At 43.9% G+C, this 16,816-nt stretch overlaps 1 protein-coding gene across 4 annotated transcripts in view; it reads left to right on the forward strand.

Moving 5' to 3' along the window:
• SLC24A2 (solute carrier family 24 member 2) overlaps nt 1-16,816 on the forward strand; it is a 548,803-nt gene that overhangs the window by 50,881 nt on the left and 481,106 nt on the right. For 2 of the 4 annotated variants that reach the window (XM_069766061.1, XM_069766047.1), the window contains exon 2: nt 7,818-8,895. In XM_069766061.1, the coding sequence (XP_069622162.1) occupies nt 7,954-8,895 (942 nt within the window). In that variant the 5' untranslated portion in view covers nt 7,818-7,953. The remainder of the gene's footprint in view (nt 1-7,817; nt 8,896-16,816) is intronic. The other 2 variants (XM_069766070.1, XM_069766053.1) reach the window with 1 other exon arrangement.

Below are 16,816 nucleotides of genomic sequence, written 5' to 3' on the forward strand. Positions count from 1 at the left end.
TACCTTGGTTGATCAAATCTGTCTTGTGGTTGTTGCTTAATCTGTATTTGCAGTTTTCAGATAATGAGATTCTCGTGCTTCAGTGCGGCCTGTGGGCGGGGTCTTAATGTGGTGCTATGCTTACATATGAATCCTTATGGGCTTATGACAGGTAACTGATCCTTCAAGGACCTGCCTCCTATTTTGCATAATGTGTATGATAGTGTGGGCTTTGAAAAAAAAAATTACACCCAAAATGTGATAGATGCTACTGCACAAGTGCCTGCGCCAATTAACTGCAGCCAAATTTATTTTTTTCCTCCAGCAAATTTGCGCCGGCAGTGGTGTATGCACAGTAGCATCTATCTTTATGTGGTTCTCTGCTTACATATGCATCCTTATGGGCTTTTGACAGGTCACTTATTCCTCAGTGACATTTCTCCTATTTTACATAATGCATACAATAGCCATTTATGTGGCGCCGTTTTGCTGGAGAAAAAAAACATTGGCTGCAGCTAGATGGTATAGTAGTATCTATCAGTAAGAGAAAGATGATACTGGACAGGCGCCGCCGGCGCCATTTTGATGGATATTCCACACTATTATATGCATTATGTAAAATAGGAGGCAAGTTACTGAGGGATCAATGACCTGTCATAAGCCCATGAGGATGCATATGTAGGTAGAGCACCACATAAAGACCCACCCACAGGCCGCCCCGAAGAACCAGAATCTCATTAATTGAAAACTGCAAATACAGATTAAATAACAACCACAAGATGGATTTCATCAACGAATGTATCTTTTTTTAATCGGTATAGCAGCACCTTTCATGAAAGTGTCTGTAGTTTATCAATATCCTTATAACAGGTTCGCTTTAACCCCTCTCTGACCTTAGACGTACTATCCCATCGAGGTGCCCTGGGCCTATCTGACCCTCGACGGGATAGTACGTCATAGCGATCGGCCGATTACAGTCATGAGTATGCGGCTCCACCTCCCATAGGGGTGGAGCCGCATATTCATTACTGTAAATGAGCGGCCCCACGTGACCGCTCATACAGTAGAAGGTGCGGCCAGGACAGGAAGCAGCGCCAGCAAGGGAGCCGGGTGAGTATTTTAATAACAGTGGGCGGGCGCACAGGGGGTGGGAGGGGGGTGGGGACATGGATCTTTATTTTAAACACGAGAAACAAAAAAAAACAAAAAAAAAAAGGATTATTCATATCTTCTCTATAGCGAACGCTGCTGCAGAGAAGATATGAATGGCAGCTTCAGCACCATGTGGGGGGGACAGCGCTTACTGTAGCGATGTCTCCTGCATGGCACACGGACTGCACACGGACAACGTCCGTGTGCGGTACGTGTTTTACACGGACCCATTGACTTTAATGGGTCCGTGTAATCCAATGCGCTCCCACAAACACTGACATGTCTCCGTGTTTTCCAAACGGACACACGGTCCGTGAAAACACGCTGACATGTGCAGAGACACATTGATTTCAATGTGTCTATGTGAGTCAGTGTCTCCGGTACGTGAGGAAACTGTCACCTCACGTACCGGAGCCACTGACGTGTGAAACCGGCCTTACTGTGGTTAAGTGAAAGTAAAACCAGTATCCTATAATGCTGATGAAAATCAATTTAAAGGTAACTTGTCAAGTCCCAAATCTCTATTAACCTGCAGATATGGGACTAATTTTCCTTTAACCCCTTAAGCCCCGAGGGTGGTTTGCACGTTAATGACCGGGCCAATTTTTACAATTCTGACCACTGTCCCTTTATGAGGTTATAACTCTGGAACGCAGTGCCCTTAAATCACTGAGATATGTCACACAAAATACTTAATCAGTAACATTTCCCACATGTCTACTTTACATCAGCACAATTTTGGAAACAAAATTATTTTTTTTGTTAGGGAGTTATAAGGGTTAAAAGTTGACCAGCAATTTCTCATTTTTTCAATACCATTTTTTTTTTTAGGGACCACGTCACATTTGAAGTCATTTTGAGGGGTCTATATGATAGAAAATACCCAGGTGTGGCACCATTCTAAAAACTGCACCCCTCAAGGTGCTCAAAACCACATTCAAGTTTATTAACCCTTCAGGTGTTTCACAGGAATTTTTGTAATGTTTAAATAACAATGAACATTTAATTTTTTTTTTTTGCAAAAAATTTATTCAGCTCCAATTTGTTTATTTTGCCAAGAGTAACAGGAGAAAATGGACCCAAAAAGTTGTTGTATATTTTGTCCTGATTACCCGGATACCCCATATGTGGGGGTAAACCACTGTTTGGGCGCATGACAGAGCTCGGAAGGGAAGGAGCGCCATTTGACTTTTCAATGCAAAATTGGCTGGAATTGAGATGGGACGCCATGTTGCGTTTGGAGAGACACTAATGTGCCTAAACATTAAAACCCCCCACAAGTAACACCATTTTGGAAAGTAGACCCCTAAGGAACTTATCTAGATGTGTGGTGAGCAATTTGACCCACCAAGTGCTTCACAGAAGTTTATAATGTAGAGCCGTAAAAATAAAAAAATAATTTTTTCACAAAAATGAACTTTTCGCCCCCAATTTTTTATTTTCACAAGGTTACCAGAAGAAATTATACCCCAAGCATTGTTGTGCAATTTGTCCTGAATACGCTGATAACCCATATATGGGGGTAAACCACTGTTTGGGTGCATGGCAGAGCTCGGAAGGGAAGGAGCGCCATTTGACTTTTCAATGCAAAATTGGCTGGAATTGAGATGGGACCCTATGTTGCGTTTGGAGAGCCCCTGATGTGCCTAAACATTGAAACCCCCTAGAAGTGACACCATTTTGGAAAGTAGACCCCCTAAGGAACATATCTAGATGTGTTGTGAGAGCTTTGAACCCCCAAGTGTTTCACTACAGTTTATAACGCAGAGCTGTGAAAATAAAAATTCTTTTTTTTTTTCCACAAAAATTATTTTTTAGCCCCCAGTATTTTCCCAAGGGTAACGAGAAATTGTACCCCAAAAGTTGTTGTGCAATATGTCCTGAGTACGCTGATACCCCATATGTGGAGGGTAACCACCGTTTCGGCGCATCGCAGAGCTCGGAAGGGAAGAAGCGCCATTTGGAATGCAGACTTAAATTGAATGGTCTGCAGGCGTCACATTGCGTTTGCAGAGCCCCTGATGTACCTAAACAGTAGAAACCCCACACAGGTGACCCCATATTGGAAACTAGACCCCCCCAAGGAACTTATCTAGATGTGTTGTGAGAACTTTGAACCCCCAAGTATTTCACTACAGTTTATTACGCAGAGCCGTGAAAAGAAAAAAATCATTTTTGTCCCACAAAAATGTTTTTTTTTTAGCCCCCCAAATTTTTAATTTCCCAAGGGTACCAAGGGAAATTGGACCCCAGAAGTTGTTGTCCAATTTGTCCTGAGCACGCTGATTCCCCATATGGTGGGATAAACCCCTGTTTGGGCGCACGGGAGAGCTCGGAAGGGAAGGAGCACTGTTTTACTTTTTCAACGCAGAATTGGCTGGAATTGAGATCGGATGCCATGTCGCGTTTGGAGAGCCCTGATGTGCCTAAACAGTGGAAACCCCCAATTCTAACTGAAACCCTAACCCAAACACACCCCTAATCGCAACCACACCCCAACCCTAACCACACCCCTAACTCCAACACACCCCTAACCCTAATCCCAACCATAACCCTTACCACACCCCTAACCCTGACACACCCCTAACCCTGATCCCAACCATAAATGTAATCCTAACCCTAGCCCCAACCCTAATGCTAACTCTAACCCTAGCCCCAACCCTAATGGGAAAATGGAAATAAATACATTTTTTTAATTTTCCCTAACTAAGGGGGTGATGAAGGGGGGTTTGATTTACTTTTATAGTGGGTTTTTTAGCGGATTTTTATGATTGGCAGCTGTCACACACTAAAAGACGCTTTTTATTGCAAAAAATATTTTTTTGCGTTACCATATTTTGAGAGCTATAATTTTCCCATATTTTGGTCCACAGAATCATGTGAGGTCTTGTTTTTTGCGGGACGAGTTGACGTTTTTACTGGTAACATTTTTGGGCACGTGACATTTTTTGATTGCTTTTTATTCTGATTTTTGTGAGGCAGTATGACCAAAAACCAGCTATTCATGAATTGGCCTACTTCACAACCCTCGTATCTTCCCTATCCCACAACCCCAAACAGTTATTCAAAACATTTAACTCCCTCCTCTGCCCCCCACTGCCCCCTCCAACCTCCCTCATCTCTGCTGAGGACTTTGCCACACACTTTAAAAATAAGATCGACCAGACAAGGCAAGTCTTTATTGTTCAACCACCACAACCCCTTTGTATACCAGACCAATGCCCAAACCCCATAACCTCCCTATCCAACATCACTGAAGGGGGACTTGATTGTCTCCTCTCCAAATCCCACCTCACCACCTGTGCACTCGACCCCATCCCATCCCACCTCCTCCCCAACCTCACCACCACACTTATCCCATCCCTAACCCACCTCTTCAACATATCACTAACTTCTGGCACCTTCCCCTCTGCGTTCAAACATGCCACAATCACGCCTATCCTTAAAAAGCCAACCCTCGATCCAACTGCTATGTCCAGCTATCGCCCAATATCGCTGCTCCCATTTGCTACCAAACTCCTGGAGCAGCACGTCCATGCTGAACTCTCCTCCCACCTCTCATCTAACTTGTTGTACGACAATCTACAATCTGGTTTCCGCCCCCATCACTCAACTGAGACTGCCCTGACCAAAATCACTAACGACCTACTTACCGCCAAAGCTACTGGACAATACTCTTTACTCCTCCTTCTAGACCTGTCCTCTGCTTTCGACACAGTTGACCACTGCCTCCTACTGCAGATGCTCTCCTCCTTTGGCATCAAAGACCTTGCCCTATCCTGGATCGCCTCGTACCTTTCCAACCGCACATTCAGCGTCTCCCACTCCCATACTACCTCCTCATCCCACCCTCTCTCTGTTGGAGTCCCCCAAGGCTCTGTTCTAGGACCCCTACTCTTCTCAATCTATACACTTGGCTTGGGACAACTCAAAGTCCCATGGATTCCAGTACCACCTCTATGCTGCTGACACTCAGATCTACCTCTCTGGCCCAGACGTCACCGCTCTGCTGTCCAGAATCCCAGAGTGCCTATCAGCCATATCCTCCTTCTTCTCCTCTCACTTCCTCAAACTCAATGTGGACAAATCTGAACTCATCATCTTTCCTCCATCCCACAAATCTTCCTTACCTGACCTATCTATCGCAGTCAATGACATCATGCTTTCCCCTGTACCCGAAGTCCGCTGCCTCGGAGTAACCTTCGACTCTGCCCTGTCCTTCAAACTACACATCCAAGCTCTTTCCACCTCCTGTCGCCTCCAGCTCAAAAATATCTCCAGGATCCGTCCTTTCCTCAACCCCCAATCTACTAAAATGCTTGTGCACGCCCTCATCATTTCCCGCCTTGACTACTGCAACATCCTTTTCTGTGGCCTCCCTGCTAACACCCTTGCACCTCTCCAGTCCATCCTTAACTCTGCTGCCCGACTAATCCATCTCTCTCCTCGCTACTCCTCCGCTTCCCCCCTCTGCAAATCTCTTCACTGGCTCCCATTCCCTCAGCGTATCCAGTTCAAATTGCTAATACTGACCTACAAAGCCATCCACAACCTGTCTCCTCCATATATCTCTGAACTAATCTCTCGATATCTTCCCTCACGTGATCTCCGGTCCTCCCAAGACCTCCTTCTCTCCTCCACACTTATTCGCTCCTCATCCAATCGCCTCTAAGACTTCTCCCGAATATCCCCCATCCTCTGGAACTCTCTGCCCCAACACGTACGACTATCAACCACAGTCGGATCCTTCAGACGGAACCTGAAAACTCATCTCTTCAGGAAAGCCTACAGCCTGCACTGACACCGCTGCTGCCTCATCACTATTGAAGCTACCGCCTCACCAACACCGGAGCTACCGCCTCACCAACACCGGAGCTACCGCCTCACCAACACCGGAGCTCCTGCAACCCTCAACCTACTGTCTCCCTCCCAATAATCCTGTAGAATGTAAGCCCGCAAGGGCAGGGTCCTCGCCCCTCTGTATCAGTCCGTCATTGTTAGTTTGTTTGCTGTATGTGATATTTGTAACTTGTATGTAACCCCTTCTCATGTACAGCACCATGGAATCAATGGTACTATATAAATAAATAATAATAATAATAATAATTTCTTTTGGAGGGGGAGGGGCGTTTATACCGTTCCGCGTTTGGTAAAATGGATAAAGCAGTTTTATTTTTTGGGTCAGTACGATTACAGCGATACCTCATTTAGATTTTTTTTATGTTTTGGCGCTTTTATACGATAACTATTTTATAGAAAAAAGAATTATTTATTCTGAGGACTATAACTTTTTTATTTTTTCACTGATGACACTGTATTGCGGCTCGTTTTTTTGCGGGACAAGATGACGTTTTTAGCGGTACCATGGTTATTTATATCTGTCTTTTTGATTGCGTGCTATTCCACTTTTTGTTCGGCGGTATGATAATAAAGGGTTGTTTTTGCCTTTTTTTTTTTTTTACGGTGTTCACTGAAGGGGTTAACTAGTGGGACAGTTTTATAGATCGAGTCGTTATGGATGCGGCGATGCTAAATATGTGTACTTTTATTGTTTGTTTTTTTTAATTTGGATAAAGGAATGTATTTATGGGAACAATATTTTTTTTTTCTTTATTTAGGATTTTTTTTAGGAGATGCTCGGTACAAGGTGAGAAAATCGCCTTGTACCGATGGTCTCAGGGAAGCCCCCTTCCTGCGCGATGCTTCCCTATGCTCCTGGAACGCTGCGATCATGTTTGGTCGTAGTGTGCCGGGGGTTAATGTGCCAGGGGCGGTCCGTGACCGCTCCTGGCACATAGTGCTGGATGTCAGTTGCGATAGTCAGCTGACACCCGGCCGTGATCGGCTGTGCTCCCCCCGTGAGCGCAGCTGATCACTCTGGACGTACTATCCCGTCACTGGGAATAAAGTCCCAGGTCACCTTGATGGGATAGTACGTCCAATGGTGTTAAGGGGTTAATAGCGTTCCAGTCCTGCCCGGCCACTGCACTGAAGGCCTGACTAGCAAGAGGAAATTGACTTTATTCTTCCTGGCAGCTTTCAGTCATAGAGTCACGGCCAGTGCGCCATCAGTCATCATTCAGTACATACTGAGCAGCAGCTGTAACCATGCTCCCTCACTGAATTACACAGCAGTGCACTAGTACAGAGCGAGCTGTCAGTCGGTGCCTGGGCGTGATTATAGCTTTTGTTCGCTATGTACAAAACTGTGACTGGAGAGCCGCTCTGGACACAACTCTATGACTAAAAGCCGAAGGCTGAAGGGAGGAATAAAGTTAATTTCTCCATGGCAGCCGGCCCTCAGTGTAGCAGCCGCCCAGCTTTAGAATGCTATTAAGGTACAGATTAGTTCCATATCTGCAAGTTAATAGCTGAGACATGACAGGTTCCCTTTAAGTAAGTGCCAATAGAGCAGAAGAGAATCTTTTTGCATGATATGTAGCTCTTACAGCTGGAGGTCTGTGCTACTGAAAAACATATTTTAGATCACATAAAGTATGTGATCGGCCAAAGAACAAATTTTAGCTGATCACTGTCTTGTTTACACTTGTGAATCATTGGATCTTGTGTACTTACAGCCAACTATCGCCAGTATGAATGTTCTGTAACATACTGAAATTAAACTAATGTGCATATGCAATTTAGTCATTGCTTAATAATATTTACTTCTCTTTTCCTGTTTTTAGGCATGAATGAAAAATCTACGAAAAGAAACCTACGCAAGAAAAAGCTTTCACATCTATTAAAGAGCTAATAAAAGTGAAAAAAAGCATGTCCGTATATTGGATTTTATTTTTTTTGTAATTCCTAGCATTTTTGTTAATGCGATTGAAAATGGGCCTCCATGAAAAATCTGCTGACAATATCACAGAAAGCTGCTGCATAGGAAATATATTTCCTCGCCACAACCAGAAGAATCCATTTTTTCATAAGAAACTGAGACTTATTAGAATACTGGGTCTTTTAGTCAGTATAACAGCCATAAGCACTTTGTCCACTTCAGTTGGTGCCTTTTTAAAGATAGAGCTTTACAGCAATGACGTGACCAGTGCTACAAATAGCCATACTCCGATGCAACGGCATCAACGAAATCTGATGGACTTTGTAGAGCAAAACCAGAATGATACCCCTGGGTCTACTATATCCATGAACTATAAAAATGACAAAAATAAATCTGCTTCCAAGGGAGAATACCCAGAAGACATTTTTTCTTTAGAAGACAGAAAGAGGGGTGCTGTTGTGCTCCATATATTTGGAATGATTTATATGTTCATAGCACTAGCTGTAGTTTGTGATGAATTTTTTGTACCCTCATTAACAGTCATCACTGAAAAACTGATGATTTCTGATGATGTGGCAGGGGCCACTTTTATGGCTGCTGGTGGATCCGCCCCAGAACTGTTTACATCACTGATAGGAGTATTTATATCTCACAGCAATGTTGGTATTGGAACCATCGTTGGATCAGCAGTATTTAATATCCTCTTTGTAATTGGCATGTGTGCTTTATTTTCTAAGGAGGTGTTAAACCTCACCTGGTGGCCACTGTTTCGAGATGTGTCTTTTTATATTGTGGGATTGCTTATGCTCATAACTTTTTTCTTGGACAATTTCATCCAGTGGTGGGAGAGCCTCATGCTTCTCATAGCTTATCTAACATATGTTACCTTTATGAAGTTCAATGTCCAAGTAGAAGACTGGGTGAAGAGGAAACTGAACCGGAACAAGGTTGTTAAGGTATCGTCTGCTAATTCTGAAGGAAAGGTTGGTTTTGTTTAAGTATTTGATTAAATATTGTACAATATCAGGGGCTAAAATCATGAAGTGTAATATAAGTTTAATAAGGACAGGTACAATATCACAAACAGTATTTCAGGGTACTGTTATTTTTTTTTGCAAATGAAATTTATGCTCCAGTATGAATTGTAAAATGATAAATGATTTTTTTCTGAACCAGATTTTGCTGGTGTTGAACTACTGTGCTCAGTATTAAACGGTGTATGATATTAGATGCAAATATATTAAGCATACTATATGTTCTAATTAACATTGCTGTTCTAACATTGTCTACTGTGCAGCATTTATTGTTGCGGGTTTATGTTCTGATCCTGTTGTGTAAGTTAACAGACACAGAAGGAGATTTAAGAAGTGGTGAAGGCTATATAATATAGTGGAGTGCCAGAAAGCCTATTTAGCAGGGAGACTATAGACAAAGTAATCCTTCACTGAGCGATGTTAAATAAAGTCAATGCATTTGTACCAGATTGCTTCAAATCTTTTTTAATATATTGGTTTTTTTTTAGAGAAGCCATGATGTGCAGAAGCATGTGCATGGTACCTTTACAAAATCTCTCAAACACACCGTGACTCCACAATACAGAACAGCTGTTGCAGTGTGTTTCTCCATATATTTGATATCTTAATTCTTCTAGGGAATAATTCCCCTGTAATTTGGTAATATGGCATCTAGTGATAAGCGAGTATGCTCGATACTCTAGTTTCTCCAAGCATGTTCAGGTGGCATGTTCAGGAGTATTTCGGTGTGCTCGTAGATTTAGTTTAGGTCGACGCAACATACGGTACTCGCTCATCACTAATGGCATCCAATTGAACATTATCTCCTTCTCCCTGAAACCTGTTTTCCCTTTCCTGACCAGGCCAAATTGTACAATTCTGACCAGTGTAACTTTATGTGGTAATAACACTGGAACGCTTCAACGAATACCATTGATTCTGAGATTGCTCTTCATGACACATTGTACTTTATATTAGTTGTAAGTTTAGGTAGAAACTGTTTGCGTTTATTTGTAAAAAATATCAGAAATTCAAGCAAAAACGTTGCTTTAGCCCCAAATTTTTAATTTTCACAAGGGTAACAGGAGAAATGTATTATACAATTTGTTGTGCAATTTCTCCTGAGTATGCTGATACAGCATATGCGGTGGAAAACTACTGTTTGGACGCTCGGAACCCGAAGGAGTTTCATTTGACTTTTGGAGTGCACAATTGGCTGGAATAGATAGCAGATGCCATAGTGTGTTTACAGAGCCTCTGATGTACCTAAACAGTGAAAAAAAATGCACAGGTTGACCCCATTTTTGAAACTTCACACCTCTCAGGAAATTTATCCACAGGTTTGCTGAGCACCTTGAACCCACTGGTGCTTCACAGAATTTTATAACATTCAGCCCTGAGAATGAAAAAATAAATTTACAAATGTTGCTTCAGCCACAGAATTTTCATTTTCACAAGGGTAACAGGGTAACACATATGAATATCAAAAAGAAGCGAGCAGCGAAACGATGCCTGTCGGGTGTGAGGGGTACACAGCCTTTTTCCACAGTCTCCTGTCCTATTCTAGTACAGGTAATATACCAGTAGTGCATCAATAATATAGGCTATTATATTACTAATAGCAATGTTAATAATATTAGCCTATTAAGTGCACTATGACATCCTGGATTACTGTGGGAGGACCACATTAAGGTAAGTTTCCATTGCAGGATTTTCATATGTGCAGAGCACGCAGGCACCTTACATTTTGGTTATGCTCTTCATACTGCTTCCCTGTTGATTGCCTAGAATGGAGAAATATACAAGGGCTATGCCTTCTTTGATCTTTTATGCATGTTGTAGACCAGTTTTCAGCATACGGTATCTCAGGAATTTTTCCTAGTATTACCAGTGCAGATTATTGATTTTCTTTTTTTGCTATTATAAGTGATATTCATCATTTCCTTTGTATATTGCTCTCCCCTTTTGCTATTACATATATTTATGCTGTGTTTTCCCCTCTTTTTTAGGTTATTTTCCTTGTTTTTTAATATTAGCTGTTTTTATGTTTGATTAATAAAAGTAGTATGTTTTTATATTAATTCGTGTTGGAATCTCTTCCTAACTAACAGTTATATACCATATAAGATTATGGTGTGTCATTTATACTGAAGTGTGTACTAGGCTGGGTGGTGGAACCACTGTGCCAAAGCCCAAGGAAGACCTGGAGGGGAGTGACTAGGGGCCTCACTCAATCTGACCTTGGATACGCAGCAGCTCTCAACATCGAGATCCAGGGAGAGACAAGGGAGGTGGTCCAGGTGCTACTCCAGGACTGACCTTGGGTGGATGGCAGCTGACCCCTAGGAATGGGTAGCTAGATGGAGGTGGTCCAGGTGCTACTCCAGGACTGACCTTGGGTGGATGGCAGCTGACCCCTAGGAATGGGTAGCTGGGATGGCCCGAGAGAATGTCCAACAGAAGCAGACAGGCAGAGAAGATGACAGGAACCGCAGGTGGAGACAGGACAGGCTGGCGGAGAGGTGAGCACTGGCAGGTGCTGCTGGCACGACTGCCGATGAGGTGAGCACTGGTGTGTGCAACTGGTTCGGCTGCTGTTGAGGTGAGCACTGGCGGGTGCAACTGGTTCGGCTGCCTTTGAGGTGAGCATTGGTGGGTGCAACAGACTAGATGCAAACACTGGGACCTGAGAACTGACAAGATTGCTAGAAACAAAATCACAACATTGCACAGGCACTTCTGTGTTGGAAGAGGTGCTTTAAATAGTAAGTAAACCTACAAGGGGGGCAAATCAAAGTAAATACTCCGCCATAATGTATATATAAGAAAACCAACAAAAGATGGACACAGGAGCTAAAATAAGCAATTTTATTGAAGAGAAAATTCTAAAAAAGTGTATAAATACATCAATACAAACAACAATAAGAACGATGCAATGATAAAAGAAAGGCAACACTAGTGCCACGCGCAAGCACAATAAACAAGAGGGCCGTACAAAAAATACATATATGTATAGTAATATATTGAATAAGTGCCTATAAAGGATTCAAGTAGGTGGGCTGGTTACTATGCATACGATTAAATCATACTGAGTAATAGTGCCAATAAATAACAGAACATAGAAGCAGCCACACCACCGAAGTAAGGCTCCAAGACGTCATAAATCTGTAAGAAGGTTCAAAGCCTGCGCACATACACATAAAACACTCCAAATACCATGGGGGACCCTATGCATCCTATACACAACAGTATATATTCCGAAAATTCCGGGGAGTCCCATATGTATGTGTATAATAAGTAAGGCCAGAATTATTCCACCGTGGTAACAGGGAGTAAAAATGAAGGATGAAAATAGAGCTAACGGCAATGAACCAACCTTATGCTAGTGCATGGAAAAAGAAGGCCCCGACGCGCGTTTCGCACACGTTGCTTCCTCGGGGGGCGCCCCCCGAGGAAGCAACGTGTGCGAAACACGCGTCGGGGCCTTCTTAGTATGATTTAATCGTATGCATAGTAACCAGCCCACCTACTTGAATCCTTTATAGGCACTTATTCAATATATTACTATACATATATGTATTTTTTGTACGGCCCTCTTGTTTATTGTGCTTGCGCGTGGCACTAGTGTTGCCTTTCTTTTATCATTGCATCGTTCTTATTGTTGTTTGTATTGATGTATTTATACACTTTTTTAGAATTTTCTCTTCAATAAAATTGCTTATTTTAGCTCCTGTGTCCATCTTTTGTTAGTTTTCTTTTAAATAGTAAGTGACCTCCAGCTACTTGCTGGGTACACTTTAGAGGAACGCACGTGGCCCCTTTAAGAAAGAGGAAGTGTGCGCACACCCTAAGCACAGTGCCTGGAGACCTGGTAGGAGTGCACGCACCCCAGGCAGCAGCAGACCCGGAAGGAGCAGGACGAGAGCCTCGGCAGTGAGTACACTGGTGCCTCTGCAGGGAGAGGGGGACTGCATGCAGAGATGCAGGCACTACAAAGTATCTAACATTCATTACTGGACATATGGGAGTAACTATAATGAGGCAGTAGAGTTACTCTGTACTCTGTCTAGCCTCTGTTTAGCGGTGTCCTTCTTTTCAGAAGTGCACAAAACTTCCCAACCGTGCTTTTATGTACTGTGGGAATACGCTACCTGAGTGTGTTGGGGGACACTCGCTTGGCACAAGATTCAAGCACTCAGGCACGGTACCTCACATGAGTCTGGTTTATTAAACTGCATAAACCATATGATGTATAGTCCATTGCAATACAGCCACGAAACATTAAAGGACATCAGACAGTTCATGTGGCAGATAGGCTTCTCTGCTGTATATTACAATTCCCCCCATCCGGGGTTACCTTTCAGGAGTCCATTGCTCAGGCTGACTTCATGTCAGACCCAGGTCCTCAACACACCATCCAGGTCTACGGTCACTAGGTGCTTCCAGGGCGACTCCACTCCCAGGAGCCCCCAACACCGACCGTCCAAGACCTACAGCTCACAGGCCAGTCTGTAGTGTCCAGCCAGGACACATGGAAGTCTGTCCACAGTTGCAGTCTCCCAAACACTCACACTATGTGCTACACACACCTACTTTTCATAGGTGTAACCAGACCCAGGTACCTGTCACATGGCCAGTCAGGTGAGCGTGACATCACCACAGGTCCTTCAACACAAAACCAACTTACATGTTCAGACATGCCTCTTTGGGTGGGTTTGTAGGTGACTAGACCCACCCATCTCTCAAATCACCTGAAAGCCTTCCCAATGTAAACAAATCCCTCAGCAGTAGATCTGCTTGAGCAAAACATACCCAGGCTTCCATCACAGGGCCACCCACCTCTGTGATACATACCGCCCATTAATCACACTACCAGACATTGTTTCATCACAAGCATGCCTCCAAGTGCATCTTGAAGTGCACACACAGCGCCCTCTGGCTGCAACCTTGGTCACTGCACCACACTACGCTTAAAAAGACAGACACCACTGGATCACAGGATAGACAGCGACAAAGGGTCTTCATCTGCCTCATTATAGGGAATCTTCCACTGGATTGCGTCTGAATCACGTATTTTAGAGATTTACACAGTAACCCCAGTGTAAGCGTTCAGTGTAGAGCGCAGGATAAATGCACGCCAAGCCTTATGGCAATGTTTGTGCAGCAGAATGAACAAATCAGCAGCAGGTGAAGAATTTGTTCTGTTTATTTTGTGCGCAGTTGCTCGTGAGATGTAAGTGATAAGATGACTTTATTCTTTGGGTCGGTGCGATTACTGCAATACCACTAATAAATAATAATAATCTTTATGTAGCGCCAACATATTCCGCAGCGCTTTACAGTTTAACAGTTTCAAACGCAAGTCATAAGTAACAACGTTAACAATACAATAATTAAAGCAAAATAAGACGACCCTGCTCATGAGAGCTTACAATCTACAATGAGGTGGGGGAGATACAAAGTACAGGTGTGTATTTACAATGATATATTTACAATGATGGTCCAGCCATCTTCAGGGGATGGGGGATAGATGGAAGTAGTGAATGGGCTACACACACACACACAAACCTAAAATGACTTTTATTAAGGAACGTGATAGGCCGCTCTGAACAAAAATATTTTGAGGGCGCGCCTAAAACTATGCAAATTGTGAATGGTCCTAATTTCTTGGGGTAGAGCATTCCAGAGGATTGGTGCAGCGCGGGAGAAGTCTTGGAGACGGGAGTGGGAGGTACGGATTAGTGCAGAGGTTAGTCGAAAGTCATTTGCAGAGCGCAGCGGTCGGCTAAGCCAATAGACAGAAATACGGGAGGAGATGTAAGGGGTGCCACACTGTGGAAAGCTTTGTGGGTGAGAACAAGAACTTTGAATTGGATCCTATAATGAATGGGTAGCCAGTGTAACGACTGTCGAAGAGTGGCTGCATCTGAATACCGATTAGCCAGGTAGATGACCCTGGCTGCTGCATTGAGGATAAGCTGAAGAGGGAAAAGTCGAGTAACGGGGAGGCCAAGTAATAGAGCATTACTGTAGTCCAGGCGGGAGTGGATCAGGGCGACAGTGTGGGTTTTTGTTGTTTCCATGGTGAGAAAAGGGCGGATTCTAGAGATGTTCTTTAGGTGTATGCGGCACGAGCGGGCAAGAGATTGTATATGGGAAGTGAAGGCGAGATTGGTGTCAAACATAACACCCAGACAGCGCGCCTGCTGCCGGTTATTATGGTGCCATCCACAGAGAGAGGGAAATGTCAGGTTTAGGGAGGTTAGTAGAGGGTGGGAGCGGAAGATAATCAGTTTTGGAGAGGTTGAGCTTCAGATAGAGGGCAGACATGATGTCGGAGACTGCAGACAGAGAGTCACTGGCGTTCTGTAGTACAATGGGAGTAAGGTCAGGAGATGAAGTATATCGTTGTGTGTCATCGGCATAAAGATGGTACTGAAAGCCAAATCTGCTGATGTTCTGTCCAATTGGGACTGTGTAGAGAGAGAAGAGAAGAGGGCCAAGGACTGAGCCCTGAAGTACCCCAAAAGTGAGATAAAGAGAAGATGAAGTGGAGCCAGCAAACAGAATCCTGAAGGAGCGATTAGAAAGATAGGAAGAGAATCAGGAGAGAGCAGTGTCCTTAATGCCTAGTGACTGGAGCCTAGAGAGTAGGAAAGGGTGGTCAATAGTGTCAAAAGCTGCAGAGTGGTCGAGAAGAATGAGCAGAGAGTGGTCACCGTTACACTTTGCTGTCAGAAGGTCATTGGTCACTTTGATGAGTGCAGTCTCTGTCGAGTGTAGGGGGCGGAAGCCAGACTGTGAAGGGTCTAGGAGGGAGTGAGTGGAGAGGTATCAGGTAAGGTGGGAGTAGACCAGGTGCTCCAAGAGTTTAGAGATGAAGGGGAGGTTGGAGACTGGTCTGTAGTTATTTGTGCAGGATGGATTGAGAGGGTTTCTTTAATAATGGAGTAATGCAGGGGTGTCAAACTGCATTCCTTGAGGGCTGCAAACAGGTCATGTTTTCAGGATTTCCTTGCATTGCACAGGTGATAATTTAATCACCTGCAGAGAATGATTCCAGCACCTTGTGCAATGCTAAGGAAATCTTGAAAACACGCATGGTTTGAGGCCCTCGAGGAATGCAGTTTGACACCCTTGGAGTAATGATAGTGTTTGAAGGAGGATGGGAAAATGCCTGAGGAGAGGGAGAGATTAAAGATTGTAGTTAGGTGACTTGTGACGACTAGAGAGAGAGGCTGGAGGAGATGAGAAGGAATGGGGTCAGTAGTGCATGTAGTCAGACGAGAAGAAGAGAGGAGCCTGGAGACTTCTGTGATGGGATCGAATGTGGAGAGTGAGCCAGGGGAAATGCAGGGAGGCATGGGAGTCACAGCACTTACTGGCTGGGAGCGGATTTCCTGACTGATTATTTTCTCTATAAAGTGGGAGGCCAGGTCATCAGCACAAATGTCTGTGATGGGGGCTTGTGCTTTTGGCCGGAGGAGGGAATGAAAGGTGTCAAAAAGTTTCTTGGGGTTGTTGGATAGTGAGGAGATCAGGGTGGTGAAGTAAGTCTGTTTGACGAAGTGAAGGGCAGAATTATAGGTTATTAACATAAATTTGAAGTGGATGAAGTCTTCTGGTGTGCGAATTTTCCTCCATAAGCCTTCAGCACACCTAGAGCATCGCTGGAGAAATCAGGTTTGAGATATGAGCCAGGGCTGTTTTACTCTGTGCTTGGAGTTTCAGAGGGCGCTAGTTGGTCCAGGGTGCTTCTAAGAGTGTCATTGTAGTGGTGTACTGCCAGATCAGGACAGGAAAAAGAGGAGATTGGGGACAGTGATGAGTGTAAGGAGTCTGAAAGTGTATGAGAGTTAATAGCATGTAGATTTCTGAATGTGTGTAGGTA

Source organism: Ranitomeya imitator, chromosome 1 (genome assembly GCF_032444005.1).
Source record: "Ranitomeya imitator isolate aRanImi1 chromosome 1, aRanImi1.pri, whole genome shotgun sequence".
NCBI classification, from domain to species: domain Eukaryota; kingdom Metazoa; phylum Chordata; class Amphibia; order Anura; family Dendrobatidae; genus Ranitomeya; species Ranitomeya imitator.